Below are 20,953 nucleotides of genomic sequence, written 5' to 3'. Positions count from 1 at the left end.
ATTTTGCAACTAGAAGTTTGTAATTCCTTCTTAAGAGTTTGTAATCTCTTAATCTCCCTCACCTATTTCTTTCCCCCATCTTCCTCCTCCCATCTGGCAAACATCTGTTTTTTGTTTGTATCAATAACTGTTTCTGTTTTGTTTAATGTTTGTTCATTTGTTTTGTGACAGTATTTTAAATAGAATAGTCAGAGGTTGCCTCAGTGAGGAGGTGGTGATTGGACAAAGACTTGAAAGACATGAGGGAGTGAACCTTGTGGATATTAAAAGAAAGCACATTCCAGGCAGATAGAGGAGCCAATACAAAAGCCCTAAGAAGGAATGTGCCCGGTACATTTCAAAACAGCATGGAGGCTGGTGCGGCAGAATAAGCAAGCAAAGGGGTGAGTAAAAGGAAATAAGTCAGAGAAGTAATGAGGGATGGAGGGAGACCTTGTGGGAACTTGTAGATCATTCTAAGAATTTAGTGGAAGTTGCTTGTTTGCTTCCTCCTGGCCCCAAAATACATAAGAAAAAAAAGAATAAAAGGTAAGAGAAAGCGAAAGACCAGAGAGTCTAGAGAGGGCGTGCATGTATGCTCAGTTGTGTCTGACTCTTTGTGACTCCCTGGACTTAGGCTCCTCTGCTCATGGGATTTCCTAGACAACAATTCTGGAGCGGGTTGCCATTTCCTACCCCAGGGGATCTTCCCTGCTCAGGGATCGAACCTGTGCTTCCTGCATCTCCTGCATTGGGAGGCTGATTCTTTACCACTGAGCTGAAGAAGGAATTCATAGGGCCTGGACTCCATCTTAGGCCTGTTCATGCTGATCATGCTTGGCCACCTTTCCAATGGACTCTGAACTCTGTGTTTAGTGCCTATGAAAACACAACAGAAGGATAAGACCCCCTCCAGACAGGAGAACCTTGAAGATCATATCTAGGTTACTCATCACCGAAGAGAAAACATACACTAATCACCCCTTCCTCCAGACAGGCCATAAACTTTTCTGTATCTATTGGGGTGTAACCTCAGGTTTATTGATTATTGGCTAATTGTTTGACTGTTTGAGCACATAAGCACATAGCACATGAATGATGGGGTTTTGGGGATTGTATTTTCCTTGGTTTATGTAAGTCTCAAGGAATTTGGGGTGGTAGGTTTGGACATGTACACATGGGGTATAAAAGATTTTCACAAATGCTGGTAGGGGTCCTTGGCTAAGAGGAGACTCTGCCTTGGGCCCACCGGTATAATAAACTGCACTCCACTATCTGCATTGTCCTTCTGAGTGAGTTTGTTTCCCGGAATGCGTGGTTACAACAGAGCCACCTGGGAAGCCTCTAGAGAGGCAGGGATAATATTAAGAGCAGTATCCTTCGTAAGAGATCAGAGTAATGATCAGCTATGGTAAGGAGAAGAGATGCCTCCTTTGAAGAATTGTGCTAGAGCCTCCTAAGAAAGGCTGAAAATACTCATCTCTTAGCAAAGTTGCCCTCAGTGAATTCACATTGGTAGCTGAAACTGGCCATGGTGGGAGTATTTACACCATGAAGAATGGCAAACACTGCAAATCTAGGTAGTTTTTTTCTTGGTTAGATGGTTTAGCTGCATGCAAATAACTCTTCCTCAAAGACTGGTAGATAACAAGGAGGAGAACCTGGCTGTACCCTCAGATACACACTGTCTGAAGGTGAAGACCTCAGTGACCTAGAGCTTCTTTTCTGTGAATCAACAGGAATATTAGATCAACTGCTTAGAGAAAAAAAGGAATGGGTCTGAAATAACTTCTAAGCCTAGTCTCCTCTGAGAAAGTAAATAAGGGGACTGTTATGCAAATGTGAGGAGAGTCCAGGTCAAACAGTCTACTAGTGTTAAATCTGCATGCATTTCTTTCTCTAACTTTCATTTGTTTGGAAATGGGGGGAGCGGGAGACAGTTGAGATAGGCTTCCCAGGCAGAAGGATGTGAAAAGTTTGTGGCTGGTCATTGAAGATTACAAGAAGGCACAAGAATTTAAAGTCATGGGGAAAGGCATACTCTGGGGTCAAGGACAGAGGAGGAGCTCAGTGAAGCCAAGGAGTCTCACAGTTTAAGTATTAATAAAATATAAAATGATCTGGTATAAAAATTTAAATTCTACTAATTACTCAGAATTTATTTTTGATAATTTAGTCTTCAAAAAGATAATTGTCTTAATTACAATCATTTTTGTTTTCTTTCCTAGATAAAATAATTTTAGACAGTATTTGTCTAGATACTACCTACAAGTACTTATTAGCTGCCTTGAGGTGCTCTGGTGAATTCTCTTGGTTTGGCAGTCAGTACCTCAGCTGCAGACATGTTCCCATTCCCTTCAGTTAAGTGGAAACTTGGAAAGGTCTGTAGCTTTTGAAACAAGATTGAATTCTTTCAAGTTTATAACCAAGGATACTTAAGAACTTGGATATGACTTCACAGGACGGTTATACATAAATAGAAGATCAAGTGCTCACAAGATTACATTTCCGGAAAGCCCTCCTGGATGTAAGACAAAGGCGGGGTGTAAAAACGAAAACAAAAGTAGTCTGAGTTAGAGAGATTTGTCATTTGATTTTACTCTCTGCATTCAAGATTGCTCCTGTCTGCCTACTGAAACAGGTTGGTTTTTTTCTTTCTTTTTCATTCAGAGTTGGATATGACTTTTTTTTAAAGCCCAAAGATTTTGTATATTTACCTATGCAGAGGGAGTCGAGGCATAAAACTTTACATGTGCAAAAAAGAGCTATTTGAAAAGTTATACACTTCAACATTAAAAATATGAATATAGCTAGAAGAAAATATTATTTTAATACCATCACTTGCCTATAAAGCTTTGTTAACAGGTTTTGCTATACCATTTTTTTTCTTGCTTTGTTTTATAAACACCAATTTTTAAAATTCTTGTAATAATTATAAAGGCATTTAAATTTGTTTCTATTTATCTGCCAGAAGGATCACTTCTGCAAATAATTTCCAGTTCTATTTTTATTTACTCATATTTTTAGTATGATTAATTCTTTTAAAATATCTTTCCTTAATATTTTTTACTGTTTGGCCATATTATACCTTATCACCAGGTTTAAGATTTCTGTGATAAAAGGGAAGGAAAGAACAAAGTTCATATTGTGTTAATAATTAACATATAAGAAAATGAACCCTAGAGTGGTCTTCTAGATTGGAACTTTTCAAATAACTATAAGGATAAAACAGTCGGGAAGGAAAGAACAAAGTTCATATTGTGTTAATAATTAACATATAAGAAAATGAACCCTAGAGTGGTCTTCTAGATTGGAACTTTTCAAATAACTATAAGGATAAAACAGTCATTTTAAATTGTGAGCACCTGGTTTTTATAAAAGGAAAGCAGTTCTATGTGGTATTTTTCCTCTATGTAGCCTTCTTCATTTTGCTTTACTCATTTACAAAAGGTTAGCAAGTATAAGAGTATTCTTTTGAAAATGTAGCATAAGCTGGTGTACTGTTTTGAAAATAATTTCTTCATTAATGATTCTATAAGAACATTTGAGATTCTTCCAAGGACAAAAAATAATCCAAGAAAGACAGAAGGGCTAAGGAAAAAGCATAACAAAGCTTAGCGCTAATAAAAACACTAAAAGTTATTATTATATATATTTTAAAATGTGAATTTTGTGCAAGCTTATCTTTATACTACAGGGTATTGACAACATAGTAGAATAACTTAATGATGAGACACGAGATTCCTGGAATATCATCTTTCCATTCCTAGAGTAACAGCTTTATACTTACTAGTAAATGTTGTAGTTGAGAAATATTTGCTGGCAACCTAGAGTGTACCAGGCACTCTCTTCAGTTATTAATTACAAACAGAAATCCAATAGGTCACAGTCTTAGGGAACTTAGACCAGAGAGGGAAAAGATAGTCTGGGAAACTCCACAGGACCAGGTCAGTTCTTTGATATGTAGATACAATTGATACATAGATACAGTTATTGGATTGGGAAAGTCTTCTAGAAAAGTGAAATTTGAGTTAACTGAATAGGAAATGGCCTTTCAAGGGACGGGAAGGAAACAGCATATCAGATAAAAGAGCAGAATGAGTAATGATGTAGATGCATACTACGGCATGGTGTGTGCCCCCAAACCACTGGCAAATCAGTACTATCATCGTCTGCAGTGTAAGGTGTACAGTAGAGGGGGTACAGGAACCATGGGTAGGACTACATTATGGAGCCTTGGGTATCATGGTAAAGAACTTCGATTGTATCTTTCAGAGAGATGTGTCTTTTAGGTGAGGAGCTAAGCAGGAGAGTGATAAGACTGACATGTTAGAGACAGAGCACACTGATGGCAGTAAGAAACATGTTTTTGACAAGGAAGGGGTAAGAAGGAATGAGAACAGCAGGATACCAGTTGGGAAGACATTGTAATAGGCCAGGTAATAATGTGGCTCAATTATGTGAAAAGGAAGAGACAGATTTTAAAGTCAGAATTTAGGAGCAGACTGAAAATCTTGGATGAAGGGATGAAGATAAGAGAGGAATCAAGGATGGTGCAGGCTTAAGGCTTAGGTGACTAGTGGAACAACAGTTCTATCAAATAGTAGTTTACAATCAGCATGCAGTAGCAAGCTTTGGAGGGAAGCTAACTGGAGCAGACTTTGTTTTATAAAAGCCAACAACTAAAACTAAGTACAATTCTGAGATAATTTAACTTAATTTAAAATAAATTCATGAATAAATATAAGTAAAATATTTATTTTAAATAATTTATTTTAATTTATTGTTGATATACTGCATAAGAATCACAAAGTTGTGTATGTAAGTTTTAGGGCTTAATGATTAAGAACATTTCCCAGGGTATTATTTTTTATCTTCCATCTGTAAATCCCATTTCCTGTACAGACTTATAAAAACAAGCGATGAAAAACTACTCTTGAGGATATACTCCAATGTGACTTCCATTAAAGAGTTTCAAAGAGTGGCAGACTCAGGCTCACATATGTTATGGCAACAAACTATTCTCTAATAAAAGCATAAAACATATGCTAGAGCAGAAGTGTTTCCATTTAAGCAATATTAAAATAAACATACTGTATTCTTTTTGCCATTTAGATTGGAACCATGGCTTTGGAATACAACCAGTCAACAGATTACTATTATGAGGAAAATGAAATGAATGACACTCATGACTATAGTCAGTATGAAGTGATCTGTATAAAAGAAGAGGTCAGAAAATTTGCAAAAGTTTTCCTACCTGCCTTCTTCACAATAGCTTTCATCATTGGACTTGCAGGCAATTCCACTGTAGTGGCGATTTATGCCTATTACAAAAAGCGGAGAACCAAAACAGATGTGTACATCTTGAATTTGGCAGTGGCAGATTTATTCCTTCTATTCACTTTGCCTTTTTGGGCAGTTAATGCAGTTCATGGGTGGGTTTTAGGGAAATTCATGTGCAAAGTCACTTCAGCCTTGTACACAGTCAATTTTGTGTCTGGAATGCAGTTTCTGGCTTGTATCAGCACAGACAGATACTGGGCAGTAACTAAAGCTCCCAGTCAATCGGGAGTGGGAAAACCATGCTGGGTCATCTGTTTCTGTGTCTGGGTGGCTGCCATCTTGTTGAGTATCCCTCAGTTGGTTTTTTATACAGTAAATCATAAAGCTAGGTGCATTCCCATCTTTCCATACCACCTAGGAACATCAATGAAAGCATCAATTCAAATCCTGGAAATCTGCATTGGATTTGTAATACCCTTTCTTATCATGGCAGTGTGCTACTTCATCACGGCAAAGACACTCATCAAGATGCCTAATATTAAAAAATCTCAGCCCCTCAAAGTTCTGCTCACAGTGGTCATAGTTTTCATCGTCACTCAATTACCTTATAACATTGTCAAGTTCTGCCAAGCCATAGACATCATCTACTCCCTGATCACTGACTGTGACATGAGCAAACGCATGGATGTTGCCATCCAAATCACAGAGAGTATTGCACTCTTCCACAGCTGCCTCAACCCAGTCCTGTATGTTTTCATGGGAACCTCTTTTAAAAACTACATCATGAAAGTTGCCAAGAAATATGGATCCTGGAGAAGACAAAGACAAAATGTGGAGGAGATTCCTTTCGAATCTGAAGATGCTACAGAGCCAACCAGTACGTTCAGCATTTAAATGTAAGACCCAACTCTCTCTTGCTTCAATACACATGAATGATGCTTCCCGCTGAGAACATTTGCATCTGCATCAAACATCTGCATTTTTCAGAAATTCAAATTTCAAACACTGTGGTGGCAACTTGTAGCAAAGAAGAGGTTGGGGTTGGAAAGGGGAGTGGGGTAGAAGCCAAGAAAAAGAGGAAACAAAATAATAAACTCATAAAACATAGAAATTAAAGCTAACCATATAAGAAAATAGTATTAACAGTCATACATAAGAAAAACACTACAAGTCAGGTCATCTAAAACAGATTATTAAAGAGGTTTAATTTAAGGGTCATTTACAGTTATTTTAAATTTTCTAAATTTTAATATAACAATTTTTCTGCATAATTTTAATACTTGAATAATCATGCAGCAACATTTAATGACTTTTTCTTTTTCCTGTTCCTAATGTATAAGTGATTTCATAAAACTTGAGAAAGAGTAAAAATTAGCAATCAGAAACAAAAAAATAAGCTTTCTGGCTGTCTTTTTCTTTTTCCTGTTTCTAATGTGTAAGTGATTTCATAAAACTCCAGAAAGAATAAAAACTAGCAAAAAAAAAAAAAAAGGTTTTCTGGCCATTTTAATATATTACTAGTAAGTTTCTTAACATATAATTTACTTTTATGTCAACTTTCTTTAGTAATAAGCTGGTTATCCTATTAGACTTATCATGTATACTCTAGAAGCAATCCTCAGACAAGCACAGGTTTTAATTTTTATAATTGCCTAAAGGATTTATCCACATATGTGATTCTATTACTGAGGGTTGATTAAATATTTTCCTATATGTAAAGACTCTTACTTTTCACTTAAACACTTGTATTTTTAAGCAATGAAAATATGTACCACAAATAAATTTTGATAACATGTATTGCTTATCTCTTCAAAAATTATGTATAAATTATTATAGTCCAGGTAATATGCCCCTACTAAAATTTAATTTTGGTAGAAATGACAATGGCTAAACATGGTATGCACTAATATAAATTTTTACCTCACCAACTGTAAAAAAAATAGATGTTTTCTGTTCTTAAAATAAACATTGCCTAATCAAGACATTATTTTAAGATTACTTTCCTTTTATCGATTCAGTTCAGTTCAGTCGTGTTCGACTCCTTGAGACCCCATGAATCACAACATGCCAGGGCTCCCTTTCCATCACCAACTCCTGGAGTTCACTCAAACTCATGTCCATCGAGTTGGTGATGCCATCCAGCCATCTCATCCTCTGTTGTCCCCTTTTCCTCCTGTCCCCAATCCCTCTCAGCATCAGAGTATTTTCCAATGAGTCAATTCTTTGCATGAGGTGGCCAAAGTATTGTAGTTTCAGCTTTAGCATCAGTCCTTCCAATGAACACCCAGGACTGATATGCTTTAGAATGGACTGGCTGGATCTCCTTGCAGTCCAAGGGAATCTCAAGAGTCTTCTCCAACAACACAGTTCACAAGCATCAATTCTTCAGCATTCAGCTTTCTTCCTTTTATCAACTATTTCTAAATTTGAAAATGCTTTCAAAGGTAGAATTTAAAGAACTGTGGTCATGAAAGGAATAACTATGTATCTTATTATTCTAGCACAGCATCTGGCATGAAGGATCATTATGAATACTCACCACTGCTCCACCATTTCCTGCCATTAATTATATAGCTGTCTCCATCTCGCTGGATGCTACATTCAATATTTGTGGCATCACTTGAAGCTACATCGGGCTCTACAAATAAGCAAAGGCTGAATTTACAGGCAGGCAGATACCACTGGTTTATAAAAGATACTCAAAGAAATGTGAACTCTTTGATGACAGAGGCATCTTTGTCTTTTTCATCTTCCTACCATTATACATAGTAGGTATTCAATAAATGTGCACTGAGAGAATGAATGAAATATTTAGAACAACTCAGATCAGCTATCGAAATTGTGTGGTTTTGGCTTACTCAGTGACATATAACTTGGGTTACAACTCACTTAATCCTCTCCCTAATCATCAAACATACATTGAAAATATCATTGTTTACTTCCCACAATGGAAACCTGTATTTGCAAGCCAGATTTCCCCACCATCAGTTCAGTTCAGTTCAGTCACTTAGTCGTGTCCAACTCTTTGCAACCCCACGGACTGCAGCATGCCAAGCTTCCCTGTCCATCACCAACTCCCAGAGGTTACACAAACTCATGTCCATTGAGTCAGTGATCCCATCCAACCATCTCATCCTCTGTCATCCCCTTCTCCTCGTGCCTTCAATCTTTCCCAGCATCAGAGTTCGTATCAGATGGCCAAAGTATCAGTCCTTCCAATGAATATTCAGGACTGATTTCCTTTAGGATGGACTGGTTGAATCTCCTTGCAGTCCAAGGGACTCTCAAAGAGTCTTTTTCAACACCACAGTTCAAAAGCATCAATTCTTTGGCGCTCAGCTTTCTTTATAGCCCAACTCTCACATCCATACATGACTACTGGAAAAACCATAGCCTTGACTAGATGGACCTTTGTTGGCAAAGTAATGTCTCTGCTTTTGAATATGCTGTCTAGGTTGGTCATAATTTTTCTTCTAATGAGCAGGCATCTTTTAATATCATGGCTGCAGTCACTATCTGCAGTGATTTTGAAGACTAAGAAAATAAAGTCTGTCACTATTTCCATTATTTCCCCATCTATTTGCCATGAAATGATGGGACCGGATGCTATGATCTTAGTTTTCTGAAAGCTGAGTTTTAAGCCAAATTTTTCACTTTCATAGAGAGACTCTTCAGTTCTTCCCTTTATGCCATAAGGGTGGTGTCATCTGCATATCTGAGGTTACGGATATTTCTCCTGGCAGTCTTGATTCCAGCTTGTGCTTCATCCAGCCTGACATATTTTTTTTTTAATGTACTCTGCATATAAGTTTAATAAGCAGGGTGACAATATACAGCCTTGATGTACTCCTTTCCCAGTTTGGACCAGTCTGTTGTTCCATGTCCAGTTCTAACTGTTGCTTCCTGACCTGCATACAGATTTCTCAGGAGGCAGGTCAGGTGGTTGGGTATTCCCATCTCTTGAAGAATTTTTCATAGTTTGTTGTGATTCACACAGTCAAAGGCTTTGGCTTAGTCAATAAAGCAGAAGTAGATGTTTTTCTGGAACTCTCTCTTTTTTGATGATCTAACAGATGTTGGCAATTTGATCTCTGGTTCCTCTGCCTTTTCTAAATCCAGCTTGAACATCAGGAATTTCATGGGTCATGTACTCTTGAAGCCTGGCTTGGAGAATTTTGAGCATTACTTTGCTAGTGTGTGAGATGAGTGCAACTGTGTGGTAGTTTGAGCTTTCTTTGGCATTGTCTTTCTTTGGGATTGGAATGAAAACTGACCATTTCTAGTCCTGTGGCCACTGCTGAGTTTTCCAAATTTGCTGGCATATTGAGTGCAGCATTTTCACAGCATCATCTTTTAGGATTTGAAATAGCTCAACTGGAATTCCATCACCTCCACTAGCTTTGCTCATAGTGATGCTTCCTAAGACCCACTTGACTTTGCATTCCAGAATGTCTGGCTCTAGGTGAGTGATCACACCATTGTGATTATCTCAGTTGTGAAGATCTTTTTTGTATAGTTTTTCTGTGTATTCCTGCCACCTCTTCTTAATATCTTCTGCTTCTGTTAGGTCCAGACCATTTCTGTCCTTTATCGAGCCCATCTTTGCATGAAATGTTCCCTTGGTATCTCTAATTTTCTTGAAGAGATCTCTAGTCTTTCCCATTCTATTGTTTTCCTCTATTTCTTTGCATTGATCACTGAGGAAGGCTTTCTTATCTTTCCTTGCTATTCTTGGCACTCTGCATTCAAATGGGTCTATCTTTCGTATTCTCCTTTGCCTTTTGCTTCTCTTCTTTTCACAGCTATTTGTAAGGACTCCTCAAACAATCATTTTGCCTTTTTGCATTTCTTTTTCTTGGGATGGTCTTGATCACCGTAGGTTTAGTATATTAACCAGCTTTCTTTTAAATTAATTTTTTGTGAGTATCTTTGATTTACAATGTTGTGTTAGTTTCTGCTGTACAGAAAAGTGAATCATAATATCCACTGTTTTTTAGATTCTTTTCCCCTACAGGTCATTAGCTCCCTGTGCTATATAGTAGGCATCTATTATATACGTGTGTGTGTATGTGTGTGTGTGTGTGTGTGTGTGTGTGTGTGTGTGTGTATGTCAGTCCCAGTCTCTCAATTTACCCCTCTCTGCCGCTTGCTCCCTTGGTAACCATAGCTTGTTTTCTACATCTCTGACACTATTTCTGTAGTATCTTAGACAACTTCTAACTGCGCCTTTCAAATTCCATCAGTAATGCTGTCATCAATCTATTTTGCTTTCTATAAAACCAGCTCTACATTTACTGTCTTCAGAAGGCTTTCCATAGGACAGCCTTACAAGACTGCTTTACAGCATTGCATTTTAGAACTTAACAGGCTAGTTCTAAATCATAGTAATCTGCGTTTGTTAATATGCTGCTCTTCTGAGCAGTATCCTTCAAATAGTTTATGTGTTCCCCTTCTAAAACTAGAGACACTCTTTCTTTAGAAAAGGAGCTGTCTACTTGTTTTCTTTTTTTTAATTTATATTTATGGTTGTGCTTGGTCTTCGTTTTTGTGCACTGGGTTTCTCTGGTTGTGGAGAGCGTGGGCTGCTCTCCAGTTGCAGTGCACAAGCTTCTCATTGTGGTGGCTTCTCCTGCTGCAGAGCACAGGCTCTAGGTGCATGGGCTGCAGTAGTCGGAATGCACAAGTCTAGTAGCTCTGCAGCATGTGCTATCTTCCTGGATCAGGGATCACACCATGTCCCCTGCACTGGAAGGTGGATTCATATCCACTGTACCACCAGGGAGGTCCCAGTTTTACTATTATAAACACATTCAGTGTTACAGAAGGATGATAAATTCTGATAAATTTATGGCCAGATGAAACTTACTTTAATTCTAACTCAATTATAAAACAATGACTTTGTTCTTTGAGTAAGAGTTCTTAATAACTGTTTCCTATGTACAAATATACCAAGACCCACTTTTATTAACATGCTCCTACTTTCATCAGCCCACATGATTATAATTTATAATTTGAGCTATATGACCAACACGGGTAAAAGTTCTATTTTTTTCAATTTATGGCAGAGTGGAGTACTTTTTAAGTGTCAGTATAAAATTATCACAAAGATGAATGTTTCATATTCTAAGGTAAAAAAGATCTTAAATGTCCTTAGAAGGCAATTTTAAATGCAAGTCAAAAGATTACGAAACTAGGTTTCAGTTCAGTTCAGTTCAGTTGCACATTCGTGTCTGACTCTTTGCGACACCATGAATCACAGCACGCCAGGCCTCCCTGTCCATCACCATCTCCCAGAGTTCACTCAGACTCAAGTCCATCGAGTCAGTGATGCCATCCAGCCATCTTATCCTCGGTCGTCCCCTTCTCCTCCTGCCCCCAATCCCTCCCAGCATCTGAGTCTTTTCCAATGAGTCAACTCTTCGCATGAGGTGGCCCATGTACTGGAGTTTCAGCTTTAGCATCATTCCTTCCAAAGAAATCCCAGGGCTGATCTCCTTCAGAATGGACTGGTTGGATCTCCTTGCAGTCCAACGGACTCTCAAGAGTCTTCTCCAACACCACAGTTCAAAAGCATCAATTCTTCAGCGCTCAGCCTTCTTCACAGTCCAACTCACATCCATACATGACCACTGGAAAAACCATAGCCTTGACTAGATGGACCTTAGTTGGCAAAGTAATGTCTCTGCTTTTGAATATGCTATCTAGGTTGGTCATAACTTTCCTTCCAAGGAGTAAGTGTCTTTTAATTTCATGGCTGCAGTCACCATCTGCAGTGATTTTGGAACCCAAAAAAATAGTCTGACACTGTTTCCACTGTTTCCCCATCTATTTCCCATAAAGTGATGGGACCAGATGCCACGATCTTCGTTTTCTGAATGTTGAGCTTTAAGCCAACTTTTTCACTCTCCTCTTTCACTTTCATCAAGAGGCTTTTCAGTTCCTCTTCACTTTCTGCCTTAAGGGTGGTGTCATCTGCATATCTGAGGTTATTGATATTTCTCCCGGCAATCTTGATTCCAGTTTGTGTTTCTTCCAGCTCAGCATTTCTCATGATGTACTCTGCATAGAAGTTAAATAAGCAGGGTAACAATATACAGCCTTGACGTACTCCTTTTCCTATTTGGAACCAGTCTGTTGTTCCATGTTCAGTTCTAACTGTTGCTTCCTGACCTGCATACAGATTTCTCAAGAGGCAGGTCAGGTGATCTGGTACTCTGCTGCTAAAGCAGGCTACCAGAAAACATCTGGTATCCTCCCAAAGTGGAGGATGATTTTATTCTGCACATTTAAAAATGCCAAAATATTAAAACTGGGCTCACAACAAACACATTCATATTTCTGGTCATAGGAAAATTTGCCTAAACACAAAGCCACATTCCACATTTCTTTAGTTTCTCCTTATAACCTCAAGAGTGTACAATGGGAGAATGTGACTGATTTGCTCTTACCTGTCATACAGAAACAGGAGGCAATACTCCCTTGAAGAAGAGGCTCTAGCCACTGCTGCTTCTGTTTCTCACTTCCATATAGGTGGAGCACCTCCATGTTCCCTGTGTCTACATGTAATAAAGAAAAGCATTTATTTTGCATTTAAAAATGTACTAATATGAAATTCAAACTTTATATTGATAAGATACATGAATCTTTTTAATATTTACTAACAAAAATATTTTGAAACATAATAGATGAGATCAGGTGTGTTCAGGGTGGCATGGCCATAGACTAAACATAATCAGTTCAGTTCAGTCGCTCAGTTGTGTCCGACTCTTTGCAACCCCATGAATCGCAGTACGCCAGGCCTCCCTGTCCATCACCAACTCCCGGAGTCCACTCAGACTCATGTCCATCTAGTCAAGGTCATGGTTTTTCCTGTGGTCATGTATGGATGTGAGAGTTGGGACTGTGTGAGCTATGAAGAATTGATGCTTTTGAACTGTGGTGTTGGAGAAGACTCTTGACAGTCCGTTGGACTGCAAGGAGATCCAACCAGTCCATTCTAAAGGAGATCAGTCCTGGGTGTTCTTTGGAAGGAATGATGCTGAAGCTGAAACTCCAGTACTTTGGCCACCTCATGCGAAGAGTGGAGTCATTGGAAAAGACTCTGATGCTGGGCGGGATTGGGGGCAGGAGGAGAAGGGGACAACCGAGGATGAGATGGCTGGATGGCATTACCAACTCGATGGACATGAGTTTGAGTGAACTCTGGGAGTTGGTGATGGATAGGGAGGCCTGGCCTGCTGTAATTCATGGGGTCACAAAGAGTCGGACACAACTGAGCAACTGAACTGAACTGAACTGAAGTCCTTGAAGGCATCCTTGGTTCTTCCATTAATACCCCAAAACCAACCAGGAAATCCTCTTAGCTCTGCCTTCAAAATACAGTTAGAATCTTTCGCTTCTCACTATTTTCACTGCTACTTCTCTGAACATATCCCTCTCATCCATTGCTCAGGACCATCACAACAAGACTCCCTGCTTATATCCTTCTCTTTTAGTTAATTCTCAACATGGCAGCCAAAGGGATCCTTTAAAAATTAAGAGGCATATTGTCACTCCTCTGCTCAAATGTCCATTTCATTAAAGTATAAGCTGTCATCTGCCTGTTAAGACATATAAGACCCTTTCCCTCTGATATCTTCTACTTTTCTTTCCCTGCCACAATAACCTCCTTGGTTATTCCTAAAATACACCAATCACAGTCAAGCTTTAAGGCCTTTGTATTTTATGTTCTCTATGCTATCAAAACTCTCCCCTCAGATCTAAGCATGGCTGACTCTCTCACCCTCTTTAAGTCTTTATCAAATGTCAGGTTTTCAATAAGGCCTGTCCTGTGCCTTTCATCTTAATAATAAATTGTAATACATATTCCGCATCTCTCAGCATTCCAGCACTTCCCTACCCCACTGGGTTTTTTCTTCCAAAGAACTTTTCATCTTCAAACTTACTGTAAAATTACTTATTTATCTGGTGTTTATTTTTGTTTTTTTATTAGAATGTCAGCTCCATAAGGGCAGAAAACTGTATATTTTATTTCATGATCTATCCGGAGTTCCTAAAATGGTACTTAGCATATAGTAGGCAACTGATAAAGAATGAGCAAGTAAATGGAGAGTCAGTGAGGCTAACCAAAAGATTTAAAAACTCTATTCATTCTAACTAACCATAGATATATTTAATACCGAGTCAGAAAAAGGGAAACTTTATAATGCCAATCCCTTTGATGGTAACTTCTATTCACTAATACTCAATGTAATGATGTTTAATAAAAGAATAATACAATGAGAACATTAGATCCATTTTCTAACATTTAAATGAAAGTAACTAAAAAGTAAAATTACAAATTTATAAATCAATGACTTTGTGTAGAAAAATTTCCTTGTTAAAAAATAGAGAAATTTTAAACACTGCTTAAAATATCTGAGAAAAGTTATGCTTTAAAATAATGTTGTAACCTGGTGCTTGGCAGTTAAAGATATCTGGAGCAAAAAAGCATTTTCCTGTTTCTTCAGCAATCAAGGCATAGTCCACCTGGGTGAGACCGCTTACAGCTGGCAAAAACAAGTTCCAGAGGCCTTCTGCTTTGGCCATTTCCTGTCAAGATGATGAATATGCCAGAGTGACCATAATTTATCACAACCTAAAATAGTTTACTTTTAAAAGATATTGGTATTTGTGCCTTTCAAACTTATGAAATTATTTCATCATATCCTACAATGTGCAGTCATTAATTCATTATAAATCAACATTTTCTCAATGGTTAAATAAATGACTTTTCCACAAAGCTTCCTTATATTTGGCTTAAAAACTAAATTTAGTTACTTGAGTGGTTCTTATTGAATCATAGCTATTATAAAATCTCTTCCATTTGAGTATAATTATGCCAAATACACTATTTTGTGCACTTCAATTTCTAACATGTGTTACCATTTGAAAACATGAAATTTGGATTAAGCCTATGTGGGACAAATACTCTGCCTCAACTTCAGTCTCAAGTGAAAGTGTTGATTGTATTTTTAATTTGAATAGCTATAAGAAGCTGTCTTCATTACATATCACACACAACACACTATGTAAACTAACTTGTATGTTACAGATTCTATTTTTAAATTTCTTTTTAAAAAAGTATACTTGAAAAACTATCCTCTACATATATAACAAAAGTCATCATTGATATAATTATCCTCTACATAACAAGAGAAGCGACAACAAACTAAAGTTCTCAAAAAAAAACCCTGCATATAAATTGTCCAGTTTTAAGGTCCTCTTATTTTTCTTACCTTGAGTTTATCAATTACTAAAGGTTTTTTCCATTTGTCCACTGAATTTTCATTTTGAACATAGAACTCAATTACCTCCTAAAAGTATAAAAAAGTTCATTAGTTAGAGTTAATAAAAGTAATGCCGTAAGCTGCTAATATCCAAAGTAAATAAACATATTTAAGTGAAAAGCTCTTTCAGTTGCTATTGAATCAGTAAAATTTCTTTCTAAAATCAGACACAGAATTATAAAAAAGTTTACAGGTTTTTTTTTTTTTTTTTTTTTTTTTTGCATATCAGGCATCTAGCTTTGGTAGAGGGAAGCAGTGATCTCTGATCCCTCCTCTTGCCCTATTTGTGACATTTGTTTTTGCTTCCTGACTCCTGCCTATGTGGCCCATTGGAAACTAAGGCCCAGGCTAAGACATATAATTCTATGTGTAATATATAATCATATGTAATATATAATAAATAATACAATATTTTATTCTTCACAAAATTATGCTGCCTTGGTATTAGAGAATTAACTTTCAAAATCCTACACCAAGATTCGAGTGTTCCATTTTCAGTAAGATGGCATACTGGATGGTCATAGAATCCTCTCTCAGGGTAATACAACTAAAAATGCTGGGTAGAATATTTAAAATAATTTTAAAAATACATGTAATACTACATAGCTGTGCTGAAAGGAAAATAAGGAAACTCCTCAGAGGCCAGGAATAAAAATGTCTGACTTTAGGTGTGAGTGAGCACTGGAACCAAGTTTGTCTGGAGGGTGTAGGCTGATTTATATTAGCCTAGATCCTAGTTTCCAATGGGCCACATAGGCAGGCAAAACCAAATGTCAGAAACACGGCAAGAGGAGGATCAGAGACCACCACTTCCCTGCATCAAAGCCAGGATGCCTGATCTGCAAAACCTAAGTGGAAAAAAGTAGAAAATAAAAACAAAAAGCTGAATAAGACCATTCACAGGATGGAACAGAAAAAAGAAACATTCCTAACCTGAAGCCTGTCTTTAATCAAGTTTGAGATCTGAATTCACAGACCTATGTGGCCCTAAAGATTCAAGTCAAAAATTAAGTCTACACTGTTCCTGGTGGCAGTGCCTAAAAGTACTGCAGAAGCAAAAGCAAATTCACTTTGGAGGAAAAGTTCTTTTTTTAAAAGAGTCTTGACTAATCCCTGCAGATAAAATTCCATTCCAAAGAACGTGATTCCAGAATGAAAAAAACTAAACACTCAAGGTAACAAACCACCATTAGCAAGAATTAGCAAAAACAAAAGTTCAACAAAATAGAATCATACCCCCAAAGGCCACAGATAGAATAATGATTAAATACAGAATAAAAAGTATTTGTGTCCAATAGATTCCAAGAATAAAAGAAGGAATTAAGAGGCTGACAAAGGACTATCAAACTTGGGCAGACAAACCTGAAAAAGATTGACTACAACGTGAGGCAAAGAAAAATCACAGTAATTAAATTTAAAAACACAATGGCAGTGATTCTCAAACTTTGGTGGGTATCAGAATCACTTGATAAAACACAAGGGTTCAGGCTGTATCCTTCCTCGATGAGTCTACTTGTGCATTCCTATTTTTGTAATCTTAACTAGCTCTCTAGGCAATTCTGACACAATCCAAATAATGAGATACACCCCTCTATGCAAGGTTGAATGATGGACTAGTTACATTCAAATAATAATAAATTGAAAGAAGGATCTGAAGAAATTACTCCTTTCTTCAATGAAGCACAGGAATTCAATGGAAGGAAAATATGAGTGGTTAAGATATGATGGATACAGAGAGAATCATTGCTTCCCTTTTCAGATGTGGGGAAAAAAAAGGAAAAAACAAAGAAAAATAAGCATTTACTAGCAGATTCTCATTAGAGGATTTTGATCCAAGAAGGAACATCTGGGTTGTAAGAAAGAATAGTAAATAAATAAAGTGATAAATACAAGGGTAAGTTGAAATTTAACAACTAGCTACATAAAAACAATAACAGTAATCTCTAATCTGTGAACTAAAATATTGGACTATAAGGACGTTTTCCAATATTTTGCTCTTATAACAACTCTGTACTTATTTTCTACATATAGGCTAATAGAATTACTGAAATAAGGCTATGAACATTGGTCAAAACTCTGTATTACAAAATTGTTTTCTAAAATTGTTTCACCAAATTACAGTCATATAAGTAAATATGCTAAAATGTTTCTTTTATTGAAGCATGGCTAGTCTAAAACTTCAAGAAGACAAAGGATGGCTCTTTCACAAGCACCACAATGAACAGTACTTGTCATTTCTGTCAGGAAGTAAGTTAAGTTGGAAGACTTCCTGTTTATGGTTGTTAATTATTAACATTTCCATCCCTCATGTTGCCATGGAAATAGTAATGCAATTGTGTTTGATAAGAAATGTGTTATGTAATACGTGTACAAATTCCCATCTGTGACTACCTCTGTTTGACTCTATAGTTGTGAGAAATTACACTATGCCATTTGTCAGTTTAGTTCAGTCACTCAATGACGTCTGACTCTTTGTGACCCCCTGGACTGGACATCAGGGTTCCCTGTCCATCACCAACTCCTAGAGTTTGCTCAATCTCAGGTCCATAAAGTCCGTGATACCATCCAACCATCTCATCCTCTGTTGTCCCCTTCTTCTGCCTTCAATCTTTCCCAGCATCAAATGAAAGTGAAAGTTGCTTGTCATGTCCACTCTTTGTGAGACCATGGACTGAGGTCCATGGAATTCTCCAGGCGAGAATCCTGGAGTGGGTAGCCATTCACTTCTGCAGGGGATCTTCCCAACCCAGGGATCGAACACAGACCTCCTGCACTGCAGGCAGATTCTTTACCAGTTGAGCCACCAGGGAAGCCCTCCATCAGGGTCTTTTCTGATGAGTCAGTTCTTCGCAACAGGTGGCCAAAGTACTGGAGCTTCAGCTTCAGCATCAGTCCTTCCAATGAATATTCAGGACTGATTTCCTTTAGGATGGACTGGTTGGATCCCCTTGCAGTCCAAGGGACTCTCACTTGTTTTCTTCAACACCATAGTTCAAAAGCATCAATTCTTTGGCGCTCAGTTTTCTTTATGCCATTTATATAATTATTTAAAAATTTGTATTATTTAATAGTGAAAAGTGAAAGTGGAAGTTGCTCAGTCGTGTCTGACTCTTCGTGACCCCATGGCCTATATAGTCCATGGAATTCTCCAGGCCAGAATACTGGAGCCTTTCCCTTCTTCAGGAGATCCTCCCAACCCAGTGATCGAACTCAGGTCTCCCACATTGCGGGCAGATTCTTTACCAGCTGAGCAACAAGGGAAGCCCAAGAATACTGGAGTGGGTAGCCTATCCCTTCTCCAGGGGATGTTCCTGACCCAGAAATTGAACTGGGGTCTTCTTCACTGCAGACGGATTCTTTACCAGCTGAGCTATGAGGGAAGTATGATTTGGAATTTTGCAAAATCTATATGTTGCAAAGAGTCAGATAAGATTTAGCAACTGAACAACACAACAATATGTGGTATGGTAGAAGTCAGAATTAAAATAAAATAATTTATCACAAAGAATCTTTCTTTAATTCTTAAAGTATGAAAAAATAGTTTATTAATGGACAAGGAAAACAGAAAATATACTTGGTGCCTGGTCAATTCTCCCTAGATATCACCTTTAATATTTAACTTTCTCATTCACTGACAGACACACTGCTTTGGAGTATGTTAGTTCATAGTCTTAAATCTGAGCCTATAAGTAATTTTGCAATATAATACATTTTTCACTTTAAACTTAAGTCTGTTAGAAAAAAAGAAGCAAGAATTCTTCCCTAATATATTATTAGATTCAGTAAAAAATATGACTAATGTTACCATTATATTAAAAGTGTGTTCTCAAGTATGTCATGTTGCTAATTTCTGTTCTACATGCTATTTTAAGACTCCTTATTCATTTTAAATAAGAAGAATTGCCTTTATTTCATTTCCTTTTTTCTTCCAGTTTTACTGAGATATATGGGGTAGCAAAGAGTCAGACACGACTGAGTGACCGAACTGAACTGAATAGCACTGTATATATTTAAGGTATACAGCATAATAACTTGACTAACACACATCATGAAATGATGATCACAATGTTTAGTGAATATACACATCTCATATAGATATAAAATGAAAGAAATAGAAAAAATTCTTTCTTTCACACATAACTGTAAGTTGTATTTATCATGCTGTGTATTGCATTCCTAGTTATCTATCTTATAACTGGAAGTTTATAACTTTTGATTACCACCAATTCCCTCTCCCTCCCCTCCAGGAAGAATCACCTTTTAACATTTTAATGGATAATGGGTTCTCATGTTCTTACTTTATGATATCCAAAGAAATTTAAAAGGTCATTAGAAGAGCATAAATTGAACCTTATTTTTTTCCTGTTATAAGTTGGGAAGATATATAAAGCATTAAGAAAAAATCATCAGGAGTCTTACTACTAAAGATATATAATATTAAGATGTTAGTGTATTAAATGGTATAACCTTATTTTCTAGATATGACTGTTCTAGTTTTTATAAATATAGTTATAAAAATAGTGGACAGAATTTTATAGGCTTTCTCTCCTTCTATTTTGAAAAAGCTAATTACTTTTCTCTAAGCATCATTTCAAACGAGTGTGTTCAGAGATAGGGATTAGTACTGTTCAGAATCATTCTACAGGATAAAACATTTACAGATGTTAGTACAAGTTTTTAAAGGAAGAAAAAGCTCTCATTAGATATAATTTAAATTTGAAAAATGTGCTAACAGAAAATGGTTATGGCTTTCCTTGCCACACAAAATGTTGACAAACCTTTCCTTGAAAACTACAGACTGCTTTTTCTAAATTTATCACAAAGCATTTTATTGAAAATTCTTTGTAAATATTTTAGTAGCTGCATGAGATGAGGTTCAGCAGATGTATCATAATCCAACTTGTAAAACCTCTTCTCTGCTTCCCTGGATTGCTCATTTACATTTAGGAATGAAAGAACAAGGCTACTTGGTTTCCTCTGCCAGTTGACTCTCCTTTGAATAAATCAGGTAGGCTGATAGGCAAGCTGGGGTCTACACCAAATCCCCCACTGGGGAAAAAAAAAGTGGAGAACTCTTCTCTGGAGCACTATCATTTGAAGCCCTGGTTTTTTGGAAACAGATCATCTGCTTTTTTAGAGTACGCTGGCAGCCTTTTGTATGGAGCAATCACTGCTGCTACCCAGGAGTGTTAGAAACCAGCCCAAGCAGCCCACATATTACAGGTTTATTCTTCAATCAAATATCTTGATTTCTCTTCCTCTTCTCATTCTTGCTCTTCTTAACAGGCAATCGTAGGGGGTCCATTGTAAAAAGAAAAAATTGGTTACCACCTGTATTAAAGACCTCTCTCACTGTGAAATTC

General features: G+C 37.2%; 2 protein-coding genes across 2 annotated transcripts in view; one reads left to right on the top strand and one right to left on the bottom strand.

Moving 5' to 3' along the window:
- ACAD11 (acyl-CoA dehydrogenase family member 11) overlaps positions 1-20,953 on the bottom strand; it is a 115,680-nt gene that overhangs the window by 33,275 nt on the left and 61,452 nt on the right. The window contains exons 10-13 of the mRNA XM_069565630.1: positions 15,540-15,617; positions 14,715-14,853; positions 12,711-12,818; positions 7,802-7,900 (exon numbers count right to left, since the gene is read on the bottom strand). Coding sequence (XP_069421731.1) covers positions 7,802-7,900; positions 12,711-12,818; positions 14,715-14,853; positions 15,540-15,617 — 424 coding nt within the window. The remainder of the gene's footprint in view (positions 1-7,801; positions 7,901-12,710; positions 12,819-14,714; positions 14,854-15,539; positions 15,618-20,953) is intronic.
- ACKR4 (atypical chemokine receptor 4) lies at positions 2,282-7,248 on the top strand. Its single transcript, XM_069566105.1, has 2 exons — positions 2,282-2,620; positions 5,095-7,248. The coding sequence occupies exon 2, from the start codon at positions 5,104-5,106 to the stop codon at positions 6,154-6,156; it is 1,053 nt and encodes a 350-aa protein (XP_069422206.1). The 5' UTR covers positions 2,282-2,620; positions 5,095-5,103; the 3' UTR covers positions 6,157-7,248.

This window comes from Ovis canadensis, chromosome 1 (genome assembly GCF_042477335.2).
Source record: "Ovis canadensis isolate MfBH-ARS-UI-01 breed Bighorn chromosome 1, ARS-UI_OviCan_v2, whole genome shotgun sequence".
Classification (NCBI taxonomy): Eukaryota; Metazoa; Chordata; class Mammalia; order Artiodactyla; family Bovidae; genus Ovis; species Ovis canadensis.
Note: the sequence above shows the minus strand (reverse complement) of the source record. Positions and strands in the feature narration are given on the sequence as shown.